General features: G+C 41.7%; 1 protein-coding gene across 1 annotated transcript in view; it reads left to right on the top strand.

The window, feature by feature from the left end:
• The first annotated feature begins 4,253 nt into the window (after nt 1-4,253).
• LOC126236285 (U-scoloptoxin(19)-Sm1a) overlaps nt 4,254-18,033 on the top strand; it is a 57,892-nt gene continuing 44,112 nt past the window's right edge. The window contains exon 1 of the mRNA XM_049945473.1: nt 4,254-4,357. Coding sequence (XP_049801430.1) covers nt 4,264-4,357 — 94 coding nt within the window. The 5' untranslated portion in view covers nt 4,254-4,263. The remainder of the gene's footprint in view (nt 4,358-18,033) is intronic.

Genomic DNA, 18,033 nt, shown 5'->3' with positions numbered 1-18,033 from the left:
AGAGAGAGACTAAGCGAACGTCCAGTAATTAAATTCAAATATATATATACAGGCACAGGGGAGACTAACTTGGAGAGATGCATCAAATCAGTCTTAAGACTGAAGATAACAACAGTAGCAACAACAACAACATATTTTCGTCCATTTGAGAACATACATACGCTAAGAGCGTGTAACAGGATATCTTTTCCAACTTGCGTATTACGTAGTACTTGACAAGCACCTACCGTAAATGACTTAGCTCATTATGGTGTTTCGTAACGATGTTCACTGGAAAGTTCTCAGCCTTGTATCAAAGCAACTCATATGTCAACAGTAACTGTAACTTTTCTGTTGACGCCGTCGAACTGAATCAAGGCAAGAAACTTAGAACCGAAGTATACATACTTTGGGGATTTGTGAATTAATCATTACCATAAATGTCTTTACGGTATTTATGAAACTCATGACTCATATCGTAAACAATTACAAGGAAAGAAACATTTTAAAGAATTCCCTTTATCGAATCAAGGTTTGTAAAAGTACAAAAGACAGACAACAACAATTGGACAAGAAGTCTGTATAAGAGAGCATCTTCTTCTCGCTGTACTCTGATGACGGTTCACGAACCTGTGCGCCGACTAGGAAGTCAGGGACAGAGGGGGAGGGGGGGGGGGGGGCGAGACTAAAAACTAAAACTACAATTTTTGTTACAAATTAGTTCGTTTCGAGACGTGTTGTGCTGCAAAAACTAAAGTTTATAGGACACAAAAATAACTTAGTATATCCCAGATAATTGTGTCTATGCACACACTTCTACAAGTTTATGAGAATTCTGAAGTGCATGAAAACTCAGTATTCCAGATTTCAGGGGAAGAGGGAAAAGGGGGAGAAGCGCCCTCTCTTACATCCCATCTCCCAATTCCCATAGGAGAAAGCCATCTTTTGTGACAGAAAAGTACAGCAGGTTTCGGTCTGTGGCAGAACAATCAGTTCAACACTATATGAGGGAGAAAAAAGAAAGACTTCACATGTTGAGCGCATGTGTAGTTTACTTCCTCACAACGTCGTCCACATATACTTACACAGAAATTTGGAAAACTTGTCAAGTTCCAAATGTAAGTTGCTTGACCATTCCCCATACAGCTGTGACTGGACTTCCAGTATATACCAAATCTTAGGGCTTTGCTCTTACATAAATACCTTACTGTTGTAGTAAATGGAAATTCCTTCCATAGAATGTTTCACCATAGTACTGACTAATAGCTTGTCAAATTTAAGTATTGTAATGTCAGTGGTTTATGAGGAAAAGGTACATAAAGTTCCCAAAATGTAAGTTACGGAAAACACGAATCAAAGAGTTGACAGTGTTTTTATTATTCCTCACCTTATCTGGGTGAACTGGTGCAAACCATATGCATTCTCCTCTTCATCCTTACGCAGTCTGTTTTTAGCTTATCCACTTAGATCACCTTGATTTTCAAAATGAGTAACAGTAATGTCAGCTGGATCGATTCTCCTTTTAGCACAGTTAAAAACTAAACACGTGTCATACGCTGCAACATTAGAACTTTCGGGAACAAATGTTGTTTTTGGTCATTGTTTTCCTATAAGAGAGTTATAGCTTTCATTAGAATTTTCCAAGCACGTACTTTTGCAGAAGTTCCGGATCTGCTAAACACCGAAATATCTCCCACATTTTGACAGCATGAATCTGAAAGAAAACACCACATGAACAAATAATATGAGGAAATACATCAACGACAAGGGGGCGAGGTCCCGTGAAGGTTTTGTTATTATTTTACAAACATAATATTCAGGAAATGAAACTTGAATGTTGTGTTGTTGTGGTCTTGAGTCCAGAGATTTGTTTGGTGCAGCTCTCCATGCTATTTCATCCTATGCGTGCTTCTTCATCTCCGAGTAACAACTGCAACCTACATACTTCTGAATCTGTTTAGTGTATTCATGCCTTAGTCTCCCTCTACGATTTTTACCCTCCGCACTTCCCTCAAATACTAAACTGATTATCACTTGAGGCCTCAGAACGTGTCCTACCAACCGATCCTTTCTTCTAGTCAAGTTGTGCCACAAATTCCTCTTCTCCCCAATCCTGTTCAGTACCTCCTCATTAGTAACGTGATCCACCCATCTAATCATTCTTCTGTAGCACCACATTTCGAAAACTTCTATTCTCTTCTTGTCTAAACTATTTATTGCTCATGTTTCACTTCCATACATGACTACACTCCATACAAATACTTTCAGAAAAGATTCCTGACACTTAAATCTAGACTCGTTGTTAACAAATTTCTCTTCTTCAGAAAGGTTTTCCTTGCCTTCGCCAGTCTACATTTTATATCCTTCCTACTTCGAGCATCATAAGTTATTTTGCTCCCAAAATAGCAAAACTCATCTACTACTTTGTCTTATTACCTAATCTAATTCCCTCAGCATCACCTGATTTAATTCGACTACATTCCGTTATTCTAGTTTTGCTTTTGTTGATGTTCATCTTGTATCCTCCTTTCAAGACACTGTCCATTCAGTTCAAATGCTCTTCCAGGTCCTTTGCTGTCTCTGACAGAATTACAATGTCATCAGCAAAGCTCAAAGTTTTTATTTCTTCTCCATGGGTTTTAATTTCTGCCCCAAATTTTTCTTTTGTTTGCTTTACTGCTTGCTGAATACACAGATTGAATAACATTGTGGATGGGCTACAACCCTGTCTCACTTCCTTCTCAACCACTGCTCCCCCTTCATGCCCCTCGACTCTTATAACTGCCGTCTGGTTTTTGTACAGTTGTATGTAGCCTTTCGTACCCTTATTTGACGCCAGCCACCTTCAGAATTTGAAACAGAGTATTCCAGTAAACACTATCAAAAGCTTTCTGTAAGTCTATAAATGATTAATCTGTCTTCTAAGATAAGTCGTAGGGTCAGTATTGCCTCACGTGTTCCAACATTTCTACGGAATCCAAACTGATCTTCCCCGAGGTCGGCTTTTAGCAGTTTTTCCATTCGTCTGCAAAGAATTCATGTTAGTATTTTGCAGCCATGACTTATTAAACTGATAGTTCGGTAATTTTCACACCTGTCAACACTTGTCTTCCACCTGTCAACACTTGCTTTCTTTGGGATTGGAATTATTATATTCTTCTTGAAGTCTGAGGGTATTTCGCCTGTCTCATACATCTTGCTCACCAGATGGTAGAGTTTTGTCAGGGATGGCTCTCCCAAGGCTATCAGTAGTTCTAATGGAATGTTGACTACCCATGGGGCCTTGTTTCGAGTTAGGTCATTCAGCGCTCTGTCAAATTCTTCACGCAGCATCATTATTCCCTTCTCACCTTCCTCTACGTCCTCTTCCATTTCCATAATATTGCCCGCAAGTACATCCCCCTTGTATAGCCCCTCTATATACTCCTTCCATATTTCTGCTTTCCCTTGTGTGCTTAGGACTGGTTTTCCATCTGAGCTCGTAATATTCATGCAAGTGGTTCTCTTTTCTCCAAAGATCTCTTTCATTTTCTTTGAAACTTTGAGACGTTTGTACTCCTTTTCGCCTGCTTCATTTACTGCGTTTTTATATTTTCTACTTTCATCAATTAAATTCAGTATCTCTTCTGTTACCCAAGGATTTCTACTAGCCTTTGTCTCTTTACCTACTTGATCCTCCGCTGCCTTCACTATTTCATCTCTCAAAGCTACCCATTCTTCTTCTACTGTATTTGTTTCCCCCATTCTTGTCAATCGTTCCCTAATGCTCTCTCTAAAAGTCTCTACAACCTCTGGTTCTTTCAGCTTATCCAGTCCCCGTCTCCTTAAATTCCCACCTCGATTTGAATACCATGTAGAAAATTTTAGCAATTTTGATTATTTTCGCGTATGTCTCCCTTACGAAGTACCATCATTGTTCCTTCGGACATGCAGGGCCATTGCATCGTGCAGGCACTGCTGTTTCGCATTTCGTTATAACTGTCTAGCACTTACGACTTCTCTGTAGACAATAGCGTCAACACAGGTAGTGAAAAGTCATGACGTGCAACTAGTGGTAACCAAACGCAAGTTGCTGTCGAGATAGCCGTCATGTTTAGAGAGGCGACGCAGGGGTGAGTGGCCGCCCCGCCGCTTTCTCCGGGGAGGCGACAGCGGCCGTGGTGAACGACCCGGGTGTTCCCGCCGCCTGCCCCCGTTTGCCGCCGGGATGGGGGCCCCCTCCCACGGCAGCCCGGCCGCCGCTATATGAGGCGCCCCGCGCGCTGCCACCGCCGAGTCATCACCATGTCTGCTGAGGCTACGGCGCTGCTGCTGCTGCTCGCAGCTGCTGCACTATTCGCCGGCGACCACGCCGCGCCGCTAGAAGCCGACTCTGCAGGTGAGCGCCGGCCTCGTATTGCTCTCGGCTGTGGTGGGCATAGGGTCGCTGACAACAGGTGCTCTACGGGCTTTGGTCTGTCGTTATTGACAGCTTCAGAGAACGTAGGACCTGTACTCGCGTTTTAGCAAGACATCGGCGTCTATATAAACCTGTTCTCTTTACTGTGCGCTGCGGATGTTACTTTTTATTGCGCCCCCATCTGTAGATATACCTCTATTTGTGGATGGAACGAATGGAAACTAGTACTTACTTACCTACGTATTTGCCGACTATTATTACTACGATGTCGTTGTTGTTGTGGTCTTCAGTCCTGAGACTGGTCTGATGCAGCTCTCCATGCTACTCTATCCTATGCAAGCTTCTTCAGCTCCCAGTACCTACTACATCCTACATCCTTCTGAATCTGCTCAGTGTATTCATTTCTTGGTCTCCATCTACGATTTTTACCCTCTACGCTGCCCTCCAGTGCTAAATTTGTGATCCCTTGATGCCTCAGATTATGTCCTACCAACCGATCCCTTCTTCTTGTCAAGTTATGCCACAAACTCCTCTTCTCCCCAATTATATTTAATACGTCCTCATTAGTTATGTGATCTACCCATCTAATCTTCAGCATTCTTCTGTACCACCACATTTCGAAAGCGTCTATTCTCTTCTTGTCCAAACTATTTATCGTCCACGTTCCACTTCCATGCATGGCTACACTCCATACAAATACTTTCAGCAACGACTTCCTGGCACTTAAATCAATACTCGATGTCAACAAATGTCTCTTCTTCAGAAACGCTTTCCTTGCCATTGCCAGTCTACATTTTATATCCTCTCTACTTCGACCATCATCAGTTATTTTGCTCCCCAAATAGCAAAACTCCTTTACTACTTTAAGTGTCTCATTTTCTAATCTAATTCCCTCAGCATCACCCGACTTAATTCGACTACATTCCATTATCCTCGTTTTGCTTTTGTTGATGTTCATCTTATATCCTCCTTTCAAGACACTGTCCATTCCGTTCAACTGCTTTTCCAAGTCCGTTGCTGTCTCTGACAGAATTACATTGTCATCTGCGAACCTCAAAGTTTTTATTTCTTCTCCATGGATTTTAATACCTACTACGAATTTTTCTTTTGTTTCCTTTACTGCTTGCTCAATATACAGATGTAATAACATCGGGGAGAGGCTACAACCCTCTCTCACTCCCTTCCCAACCGCTGCTTCCCTTTCATGTCCCTCGACTCTTATAACTGCCATCTGGTTTCTGTACAAATTGTAAATTGCGTTTCGCTCCCTGTATTTTACCCCTTCCACCTTCAGAATTTGAAAGAGAGTATTGCAGTCAACATTGTCAAAATCTTTCTCTAAGTCTACAAATGCTAGAAACGTAGGTTTGCCTTTCCTTAATCTTTCTTCTAAGATAAGTCTTAGAGTCAGTATTGCCTCACGCGTTCCACCATTTCTACGGAATTCAAACTGATCTTCTCCGAGGTCGGCTTCTAACAGTTTTTCTATTCGTCTTTAAGGAATTCATTTGAATTTGGAGCCTTGACTTATTAAACTGATAGTTCGGTACTTTTCACATCTGTCAACACCTTCTTTCTTTGGGATTGGAATTATTATATTCTTCTTGAAGTCTGAGGGTATTTCGCCTGCCTCCCATCTTGCTCACCAGATGGTAGAGTTTTGTCAGCGCTGGCTCTCCCAACGCTGTCAGTAGATACGACAGAACTTCAAAAGCCCTACAGGACTGGCGTAGAAGGAGCTGAACGAAAATCAAACAGTCTGGTCTGCGAATTCGAACCTGGAACTTATCATCAGTTTCACGTTACGAAATTACTCTAGACAAATCGTAACAATTTAAAAATTCTATTTTAGTCCAGTACTATAGAGGAATGGTAAGGCTACGTTACCAGGGAAAGTCTGCTTGTTACAGGTAAAATTCTCCTGCTTTTCGACGTGACCTCCTTTTATGTACCCATTCGAAGTGGCACAATAGAGCATTGCATTCTCATTGTGGAGGTAGGGGCTCCACTCTCCACCTGACCACCGTAATTTACGTTTCCCATCATTACTCTAAATGACATACGGTGAATGCAGGGGTAGTTCTTTTGAAAATTACATTGTGTATTTCATTTCTTACAGTTTCCCTACACGAGCTGCCACTTCACCTCCAACGGCCATGTCGTCACGCGACGTTAGATCCTCATCTTCCTTCCTTTCCTTCCTTTTGCACCTGCGCACTTTGTCAAACGGTTTTGCAATAACTAGATTCATCGCTGAAGTATAGTTCTACTACGTCTACGAAACAACCAGCCAGTGACGCCTTAATCTCTTCATTGAAATTGAATAACTGTACGACCACGAATACTTTACATGTTGGAATACCTGCATATCGAATATACACAGTGCCAAATCTGGTAAACAGGACGGACACTCGAATAATTCGTACTTGAAATTCACCAGTTCTCCCAATGACAAAGCACGTTTTTAAGCTTGTGAGTCGTTCTGTTTTTTTTTTCTTTTGCAGTGCAGTCCAGGCACTTATCATACATTTCAAGTTAATCAATAGTAACATACATTTCAAGTTAATCAATAGTAACAATCTTTGATGTATTCCAGAAAACACTGCTCACAACTTTTCCAAGAGAAGAAGTCAAACTTCTACGCAGTTACAAATAAACGCACAAATACAGCTGTATCCGCTTTAAAATTCTGCAAACATTGCAGAGATATTTTCATACTTCCATTTCGTCAACATTAAACGAATGCAGGAACAATATTCCTCTTAATGTTTTCATAGTTAATTCTTCATGTGGAACGAACTGTATTTTTCTGATATGCCTACGGCTTCAGCAGTTTCGTAGTCTGTTAACTGCCCATCTTTCATGCTGTGCAATTCAATAATATCTTACATCTTTGGCTGAAGTTTCGGAATGTTGTTCTTGTGGATCAGTTTCGAAAGCGGTGCTTCGTGTTTGAATGCAACCACTCATTTCTGAAATGCTGAAAATGAAGTAGAAAACAAGCAATGCAATCCTACTTGAGAGTTAATGATCGTACGATATTCCATTTATCCGTACAACAAACCACACACAACACGAACTTTTTGAAACTTAGTATGAATCAAGCTATTCCGCTGATCAAGTTCACTCTTGACTTGCGCAATGTATATCAACACGAGGAAAAAAATACATTAGTTTTGCCAACCTGATCTCTGTGAGAGCCTGAGAAATTTTTCCTTTGCCTGATAAGTGAAATTATCCTGCTGTACAGTTCGCAAATGGGACATGGAAAGTTTCATTACTTATATGCGATTATGTGGGATATTTGATTGGACTGACTTCCCCCTCCCCTTGCATAAGGAAGTGATGTGATGAATATTCACATGTAACAACTCGGATACAGTTTAACTACCTTGATTTTTTAATGTTTCCCTAACTAATTCTAACGACTGGAAAATCCTCCGACTGCGCAATAGTAAGAAGAGGCAAACAGTGTCCCTAAATAGCATCTCCATGCCCCGTGCCACACTTCTCTTTCATCAGGTCATTTTACATTAGTTTGCGTCAAGTTATTTTTAATCCACCTTCAAATCATGTCTCTGTCGTAAATGACGTTGAAATCTCATTCACCATTGAATCTAATGGTTTTTTTGTCCACTTTATACAGAGAGGAAATTAAAACTCCATTGTAAGAGTAAACATTAACACAGCAGGTCTAGTCGCTGATGCGTTGTTATCAGGACTGATATGTCCCGAAAGCAATGCAATCCTACTTGAATATTTCCTTCCTTTTTTATTATTTGAAAGAGTCTTACGAAATAGGAATGTTGTTCCGTACACTGGTGTAATTTATTTAATATGAAATCTTAGTTGCAGACCATGGTTCAGCGTCTGATGTTATCAGCAGAGAAAGATCCATACACCAGTGGAATAGATGGAATGTGGCTCGCACAGAATATTTCTTTTGTTTTCTTTTTTAAAGAGTCGTATGAAAAAGATCCTTGTTCCACACCCTGTTACAGTTTCCTTAACAAGAAATATTAGTAGTCAATCAAGGTTCAGCATTTAATGTCACACTGAGCTTTGATCACAGCTGGAGCTACAATTCGATATTTGTCGCCTATTGATACGAGCACAGAGGGGACTACATGGTGTTATAGTATCGTGTTCTCCGATAGTTGTATAGGCGACACAGAAATGCCGTTCCATAAAAGTCGCTCTCGACATCCAGCACCGAGGAGAATGTGCAAGTCGTACAGAAAATCTTCCCACGAAGTCTGCAGAAACCAACACGCCAAGCATCTAGAGAAAGTGGTTTAACGAGACACACGACTCAAACCACTCAGAAAGGGGATTAAATTTCAGTCTTCCCGTTACAGCGCCACATGCAGCTTTTTCTCTTACCTTGATGTTGAGGCAGCAGAGCCTTTGTACGTTAGCTAGGATTATTCTTCATACCCATGAAAAAGAACTGTTTTCCCACACATCATCACCGTCTCAGCAGATGTTCCACAGAGTATAATACTTTTTAATAGGACGTAATGCTCATGAAGACCTGAAAATTGAGCAATGGCCTGCAACTGATTTCTGAAATGGCACTTCCTGAAATACATTCGACCTAGGCAAGGAATTCAGTACTTTTTTTTACAAGCAAAATTCAATAGGGAGAACGTTATCGTTAGTCTGTTACGTCATCGTACAGGACTGTACCAGTTCCGATGACGTACCATGCGAATAAACAAAAAAAATGGTTCATATGGCTCTGAGCACTATGGGACTCAACTGCTGTGGTCATCAGTCCCCTAGAACTTAGAACTACTTAAACCTAACTAACCTAAGGACATCACACACATCCATGCCCGAGGCAGGATTCGAACCTGCGACCGTAGCAGTCGCACGGTTCCGGACTGCGCGCCTAGAACCGCGAGACCACCGCGGCCGGCTGCGAATAAACGTTACCAGATACTCCACCGAAATTCTCCTGTGTCAGACTACCCATCTTGAGATGTATACATACAAGCGCAGATGCAAAGAATCAACATCTGATGATATAAAGTCTCTGCAGAACGGCTCAACGAAAGAATGAACTGAGTTCGAACAGGGTGTGATTTAGTGCATCCATCATGTTGGTTCATATAACACCGCTATTTCGTGAAACAGTAGAAGGAAAGTTGAAAGGAGCGCTTTATCGTGGAACTTGATGTGACGACCAGATAGGTTGTATTGAGCTAGTGGATATTTACAGATGGCTTTAATACGAAACTTAGAAAGTTTTCTGATTTATATCTTTGTTTATGGTCAAGGACCTGCACAGGCCAAATTTCTAACGCCGCTGGATGTATTGTAAATTTTTAAATTGCATATCATTGCGCGAACCCCATTAGAACAAGCAATCTCAACATACGCTGAACAGGAAGAAAGAAACGATTTAATACGTCAGGAGATTTCAATTTACGCTGTGTACATGTACCTAATGGTTCTCAGTATTTTAGGAAACTTCTTTATTGAGTAACGCACGAAGTTCCCTTTGTTCACGGCACTTCACCTGATTACCTCCTGCTGTGATTGTTTATTCTGTGTGTCAGGATGAAAAAATGTTCAAATGTGTGTGAAATCTTATGGGACTTAACTGCTAACGTCATCAGTCCCTAAGCTTACACATTACTTAACCTAAATTATCCTAAGGACAAACACACACACCCATGCCCGAGGGAGGATTCGAACCTCCGCCGGAACCAGCCGCACAGCCCATGACTGCAGCGCCTTAGACCGCTTTTTTTTTTATTCACCAAAAACAGTAACAAAAATGGCTACAATGAAATGACATAAATAAGGTGACAGATAATTGCAGTCATAAATTACAGCATTCAAAAAATGAGTCTTTAGCAGTAACACAATTTAGCACCTTCACTGTCACCTTCAACTGGTGGCAGATCAGCATGCACATTTTCTTCTTCTGCAGCCGGTTCCTCATAATCATTTCCCAGACCAAAATTAATCATTCAGTAAATCCTTGATGTGTGTTCCTTCCAGGGTAAATTACATGGACAGAAGAGAAGTCCCGAACAGCGACATCGCAAAATATTTCACTGCCTTGTTATTTTTGTCAGTTCCAGCCTTCTAAACGCATCTATATGGAGTTCAAGATCTTCCTATATATCAGACACTAGATGTTTCTCGCCATATTCTTGTATCTGCTGTACTGCTGATTTATTTTTCATGTGTGACTTGCAGGTGAGGTTAGGGTCGGAAACGTGACCCAATCCATTCCCTCTCTACTAGGAATCCAGTTCCTAATCTATACGCATTCGGTTGAAGACAATTCGGAGCATGTTACCATATTTCTTATTGTGATTCTGATATTTGAGTATTTTCTCGAATTCATTTTCCATATACATCTTGTATTCAATATGTTCATCGCTCCCAATATTGTTAAAAACGTAACTTGTATATTTGCCCATTAACCAAATCACTGCGTTATTTTTTGCCTGAGGGTAGTAACTTTCCTCTGGTCTGAAGAAAATGTTAGTCGGTACATTGTTTGCTGAAGTTCTTGTTATTTGAGCAATTTTCTCCCTGGTCCACCTCCAGTTGATAATCCGATCTCCACAAGTGTAACGATGAGGCACACTATCAACGAGGTTGCATTCGCTGCAGAGATTTGTGTCACTTAAACCGATGGCAAAGAGACGCTCATTAGTGCTGATGATGTTATTGACTACCTTGTACCACGCTGTTCTCACGTCAGACGAAAGAACATCACTACTGATGTTTTTCCAGACCACATTCCATGCTATTCCAGCATATTTGGTTTCTATTTTATTTTTCCTTTCATGTTTCCGTCTTTCAGCTAAAATCGCCTTTGCTGTAACGTTTTTAGAGTTTAAAATCTTTTTGCTGAGATAACTTAGTTCAAGATAATACTCCCTAATGTGTTTCAGCTTAAAACTTATTTTTTGTATGTTTATCGGCGGCTCTACACTTTCTGGCCTGACAATATCGTATAGTTTTGCTGTAATGCACCCTGGATCATTACACATTATGCTCCATGTTCGTTTGACATACAGTGCCATCGCTTTAGACTTGATGTCGGTTAGACCCATTCCTCCATTGCTTGGATCCAAAACTGCTGTCTTCACCGGCACTCGAAACAATTCCCCTTTCCACAAGAACTTTGCTAAGGTGGACATGATCGTCTTCGCCACCACTGGTGGAATGGGGAGAACCTGTGCTATGTAGTAGGCCTTGGATAAAATACACGTGTTGATAAACAGTATTCTCTGGAACTGGTCTATGCTACGTTGACAGTTTTCAATCAAAGCTCCTTTGATTTTTCTTGCCACCTCCCGCCAATTTATTGCTATCATTTTTAAAAGGGACGTTGTCAATGCCATTCCAAGAGCTTTGTGTTCATTAACATTGTTCGCCCACTCAATGCGTAAGTTAGCAAGCCGCTTTATATTTAGAAATTTACTTTTATTTTCATTTACCCTCGCACCTGATGCGGAACAGTATTTTGCAAGTATCATCTCTAGTTGTGTCACATCTGTTTGGTCTCTGATGATTACGCCTACATCGTCCGCGTAAGCACCAACCACGGTCTTTGTTCCTTGAATGGTAATGCCTGTCAGCCTGTGCTGTAGCTGTCTCAAGAAAGGTTCCAGCGATATAACGAACAGGAGCATGGATAAGGGACTTCCTTGGGTAACACCTCTTTTTATTTCAATTTTTTTTGTTAGTCGACAGTTAACGGAGATTTGTGCAGTAACACCCATAGCCATGTTCTTGATGATGTCGGTGGTTTTTGGCAGGAAGTCCATTCGGCGCATTATCTCTATCAGGTATTTGTGATTAATTTGATCAAATGCCTTATGGAAGTCTATGAAAAGCAGTCCACATTTTATGTTACGAGCCTGCGCTAGCGCAATGACATCGCGATACAAAGCCGCAGTTTGTAAAATCGTTCTTCTAAAAGCACAAGTCTGCTGTTGGCCTATGATGTCAGCAGTGCATGGTGTAAAGCGCTTGTTAATTACTCGAGCTATAATTTTATAATCTGAATTTAAAAGCGAAATCGGCCGTAGGTTGTTTATTTTTTTGCAGCCTCTGTTCTTCGGGATCAACACGATTTTGCATTGTTTGAACTCTGCAGGCACTGGCTTTCCTTGTAAGACTTCATTGACAATTTCGGTGAACTTTTCTCCTATTAGGGTCCAAAATCGTTTATAGAATTCAATGGGCAATCCGTCAGGTCCTGGAGATTTTCTAGCAGGGGAGCTGCACACGATTTCTAATACATCTTCCTTGGTGATGTTCGAAGAAATGTTCTCATCATCATCTCGCGATATTCGTGGAAGATATGTACCAAAGAGCTCATCGTATTCTTCTTCGTTTGTTTCCCCTGACGCATACATACTTTCATAGTACGCTGAGATCTCTTTAATTATTTCCTTCTGGGTGGTGATTATGGTACCATCATCTATTTGAAGTTCATCCATGAAACTTCTTCTTCTATTCTTGGCGTGTCTGACAAGGTGGTACAATGCAGCAGTCTCATCTTCAGTGACTGACTTTGCTTTGGATTTTATTTTAAGTCCCTCCAGTTCCTTACGTTTCAGACTTATTAACTTTGCTTTTATTTTCTTGATGTCTTTTAATCTTGTAGGAATTGCATCTGTCTGATCGTAGAGGTCCCTGAGCACGCTATAGTAGAATTCTATAGTCTGTTTCCTTTCTCTGGCCATATATATACTAAAAAATATTAAAACTTTCCTTAGCTTCGGTTTCGCTCGTTGTGTCCACCATTCTATCACACTTGGAAAGTTGCTCAGTGAACGGAGACACATTTCCCAAGCTCTGGTTAGGGCATCTTGTAAGTCTTCTTCTGATAATAACGTTATATTTAGATTCCACTGGCTTCTTACTCTTCGGGTGGGTTGTGGTGATAAATTTACGCAGGTCAACAACGCACTGTGATCGGAAAAACTAACGGGAACAGTTTCTGTTTTCAGTACTTTATCTGCTAAATTTTCCGATACGTAAATTCTGTCAATTCTACTACAGGAATTCGCAACAATATGAGTGAAGTTCACCATTGTTGGGTATTTTATTTCCCACGCATCTTTTAATTTTAAATCAACAACAAGACGTCTCAATTCAGTTGAGTAATTGAAGTTGGGGATTTGATCCTTTCGACTCAATACACAATTAAAATCTCCCCCTATTATAAGTTGGAGGGGGTTTTTCCTCAGTAAATAAATTACGCTTTCATTAAAGAATGTGGCTCTTGCAGCTCTATTACTGCTGCCAGAAGGAGCATATAAATTGACTATAGTAACTCCTGCTACATTTATTCCAATACCTCGCCCCGATTCTAATTTATCAACGTCATGTACGGGGATGCCTTCTCTAACTAAAATGGCCGTGCCAACATTCGTTTCAGTGGAAATATTGTAAAAATCAACGTAATTGGAAAAATTTAATTGTGGGAATACCACTTCCTGTAGGAGAGCAATATCCGTCGCTGACTCATACAGAAACTGTTTCAGAGCAGCTATTTTAACATCCGACTGTATCCTATTAATGTTTAACGTGGTAATCGTATATGACTGTAACATAGGGGAGTGACCTTTTTCCCGCTAGTCTATCATTTCATGCCACTCCATGCCGGACACTTCCTGAGAATCTGACTGGAGACCACCGTCACGGTTTGCATTAGAACCTTTCTTTTTACTTTTCTTGCGGTTTGCATTGACACTAGCCTTCACCGAATGTCTGCTCCGCCCACCCCCTGAGCAGTTTTCCACCGAGGGCGGTGTCGGTGGATCTGAGGGGCAGTCGTGTGCCACCATCTCGTCTGCCAAAGGCGACGCAGAAGCAGTTTGCAAACATTCTTCCAACGCCCCATCACTTCTACGAACACTTTCGTTTACTGTTTGTGTGTTATTGCTGTAAAACTCCGCTTCTTCGTCTTGGGATTTGGGCTGTGACGTCGCCTGTTGTTGACAATCACTCGCTACCTCGTCATGTTTGCTTTCAGTTGCATCCGCGAGTGAATCTGTCTGCATTGGTTGACGTACTGGTACTGCAGCGCTGGGTTGTGGCGTCACCAAGAGCAGCGCATTGCCATCTACTGGCGCGTCCAGCGCTACAGAATGGGACTCTGATGTCACTTCGACCTGTTCCGGTGATGGTAGCGTATTCGATTTGTCTACTGATGTACTTGACTCAGAGTTCGAATCTATCCTGACAATATTGTCTGAAACAGTTTGCAGTACTGTTTTCTGAATGTCACCTACAGCTTTCAGCGACAGGTTGATATCTTCTTCATCTGTGCTACTGCCGTCACAAGTTCGACGTCTCTTCTTAGTGGCTATACTACTTTTTCCAGCCGGATTGTCTACAGTGTCTTTCCTGAGTAATGGTGGAAATGCTTCAAGAGTATTTTGTGGCCTGTCGTCTACATTCCCCGAAATGCTGGAAACTTCACCACCCGTCATCTGATTTTCAGTCACAAGATCAGCCAATGTTAACCTTTTACGCTGTTGTAAATTATTCTGCAATATAAACACCTTTTTTGGACAGTTTTGCCGGAGATGCCCACTTTCATTACATATATGACAAGTCAAAGTCTGTCCATTGTATATAACGTGCGCTTTGTAGCCACAAACCAAAATATGAGATGGAATGTTTTGTTTGACTTGCATATCGACAGAACGAACACCACTAAAGCATTGCAATCTATGCTGGCTTGACCATCGTTCATGACGAATTTGCCTGATGTCACCGTATTTAGATAATGCGTCTTTTAAGTAGCAGTTTTCTACCTCAGGGGGCAAATTAAATACTCTGACTTGTTTATAATCAACATCAGCATTTGAAATGGTAACTGTACTCACCGAATTATCGCAATGGCGGAATTCAGCTTTTCCTTCAAATTTCTGCAAAATCCGTTCCAGCACCAACGGGGAAAGCAGCTTCACAAAAAAGCAGTATTGCTCCAAGTCATAATAAGCAGTGTGCGTCTGATCCGAAGTAATGCCAATAACGTCAACGATCCAGTCATGAATTTCTAGTGAACTTGGCTGAACATTACGGGTTGCTTTGTCAAATCCAAATCTTAGGGTAAGCTTTCTGGGAAACATTGTTGCCATATCAGCAGTTAACAGCTCGCGAAAACAAGGAAACTAAAATGCTGCGTCACCACAATCACAAGCTTACACAACACTGTTACGCAGAGTCATGAAATCCAAACAGAAGCGCCACAGCGCGTCCGCTCAGGACGGCCGCAAAAGCCGATATTCTGGTCCCAGATAAACGAAACTTTTGTGTAATTGCTTGTCAGAAGGGTATGAACGATAATGGACACCGCTCAAAGTATAACTGTCTGTAATACAACTATATTTTTAAATTATTTCACAATGCGAACCAAACTGCGATCTCTGTTTACGTTGCTAAGCAGAGATATGACCGCTCGGCTAATCCCGCGCGGCCGTCAGGATGACTTCCACAGTATCGATTATTAATAAATAATTTTTTAATCGGGCAAAGAGTATATAGTACTGAAACACAAACTTGGAGAGTGATTCAAGTAGAACAAATCACGCATCTGTTCACGTGTAATGACAGTAGAGCTCTTCTTCGAGTTCTGTCTAATTCCAGACCGTAGACGGTGCAGTTTTCACATTTTGAATGTGATGATGATGAATTTATACTTCTCTTTCCATTTTGGCCTTTGAAATACAGGCTAGTTTTAATTACACTTTCGCTTCTTCAGAGGGCCCCCATGAAAAACGAGTGGTCGTAGGGCGATGCAACATTTCGGAAACATCGGCAAGGACACGCGGAAGAGAATTATCGAATAAAGAATTTAAAGAAACATATTTTAATTTCCACACGAGTGGGTAACATTTGTTAATTACGTACCACGTTTACTTTCCACGTTACAGGCGTTGCTCAATCTGACGACCATCTGCATCGACGACAACATGGAACCGCACTAGAGATACCGTTTCCCAGTTGTTCGCAGCACTTGTCGAAAGCTGTCCTGACACAGCTCGTGGATCGCTTGAAGATCGTACACTGCGTTCAGCGTTCTCAACCGTGGCAACAGTAACTTCTTCAGCAGTTTTTAGTGCAGTTGGTCGCTAGTTTATTCCAGGGGCAACTCCCAAATAGCCACTTAATTATAGCTTCCGAAACGTGTTCTTAAACCCCGTTGCGGAAAGAAGACCTCTCCGTTTTCCTGTAATTCGTCGATACACGCGAATAGCAGCAGCACTATTGCTGTTGTTTTGATAAAACAACTGTGCGAATACATCCCCGCTCACCTATGTTGACTGCAACTATAATCCGCACCGATGCCTGTGTTTCAACCCTACGTGCCGTACTGCCCCGGCACCTAACTGCAAGTTATGATACTATCACTGCCAACAACGCAAATCCTACAGCGCACAGTCTGAACATCATTCCTATAAAGTTGGGTTCCTGTACCGTAAATAGTCTTCCGTCTACCTGGCTGAAGTAGTGACAATTTAATTGTAACTACCCTGTATACGGCTAGTGTACTGTGCCGAAGTCAGTCACTTCTTCTCCTTATCAAATCCCACAATGTTTTTGTTAACAGAAGCAAATTCTAGTCCTGTGTGTTGTTATCATTATTCTTGTTGTTTTCCGTGGTATTTTCATTTTGGCATGCCGCAGTATCATGTTTTATTGTTTTCTTTCAATAAGTTTTGTATATATTAATTTGCTCGATCAATTTCGTTTCCGTGTATTTGATTAATTTATATAGCACTCCGTTCCTGTCAAAAGTGTTGAACTGAGTAAAGATTAACTAAAATAAACATAATACAGAGGAATAGTTTCTCTTCGTAGCCGCGCAGATCTCGTTAAGCCACACGTGTCAATGTCACACGTGTGTCCGAGGGCTTCGCATATTGACCGACTCTATGCCGCGCCGCTCCGATATGGACGCCATCTCATTAGCTTATCGTGCGTTCGCTGTCGTTCAGCTGTCTCTGGAAAACTGTGTCTGATATTAGCAAGATCAACGTGGCGAACGTTTGCGGCAGTATTGTTCTGTATGTGCTGCACGGTCTAATTTTTTTATTTCCAGTCATAACTGACTTAACAACGTGAAACTGGCCGTGATAGTGGGAACGTTGGAGGGGCATTCCACGAATTCAAAGGTCCACGACTAGGACGCTGTATGGTTCAAATGGCTCTGAGCACTATGGGACTCAACTGCTGTGGTCATAAGTCCCCTAGAACTTAGAACTACTTAAACCTAACTAACCTAAGGACAGCACACAACACCCAGCCATCACGAGGCAGAGAAAATCCCTGACGCCGCCGGGAATCGAACCCGGGAACCCTAGAACGCTGTAGATTGTGGTTCTGAGATATCAAATTGCGTACAACGGAACCTCTAAAAAACTAAACTAAACTCCTCCCGCACAGGCCGGCAGAGGTACCGACTGGCCGCCGTGTAATCCTCAACCCACAGGCGTCACTGGATGCGGATATGGAAGGGCATGTGGTCAGCACACCGCTCTCCCGGCCGTATGTCAGTTTCCGAGACCGGAGCCCCTACTTCTCAATCAAGTAGCTCCTCAGTTTGCCTCACAAGGGCTGAGTGCATCCCGCTTGCCAACAGCGCTCGGCAGACCGGATGG

This window comes from Schistocerca nitens, chromosome 1 (genome assembly GCF_023898315.1).
Source record: "Schistocerca nitens isolate TAMUIC-IGC-003100 chromosome 1, iqSchNite1.1, whole genome shotgun sequence".
In the NCBI taxonomy this organism is placed as follows: domain Eukaryota; kingdom Metazoa; phylum Arthropoda; class Insecta; order Orthoptera; family Acrididae; genus Schistocerca; species Schistocerca nitens.
The sequence above is the reverse complement of the archived record's forward strand: the minus strand, read 5'-3'. Positions and strand labels throughout refer to the sequence as shown.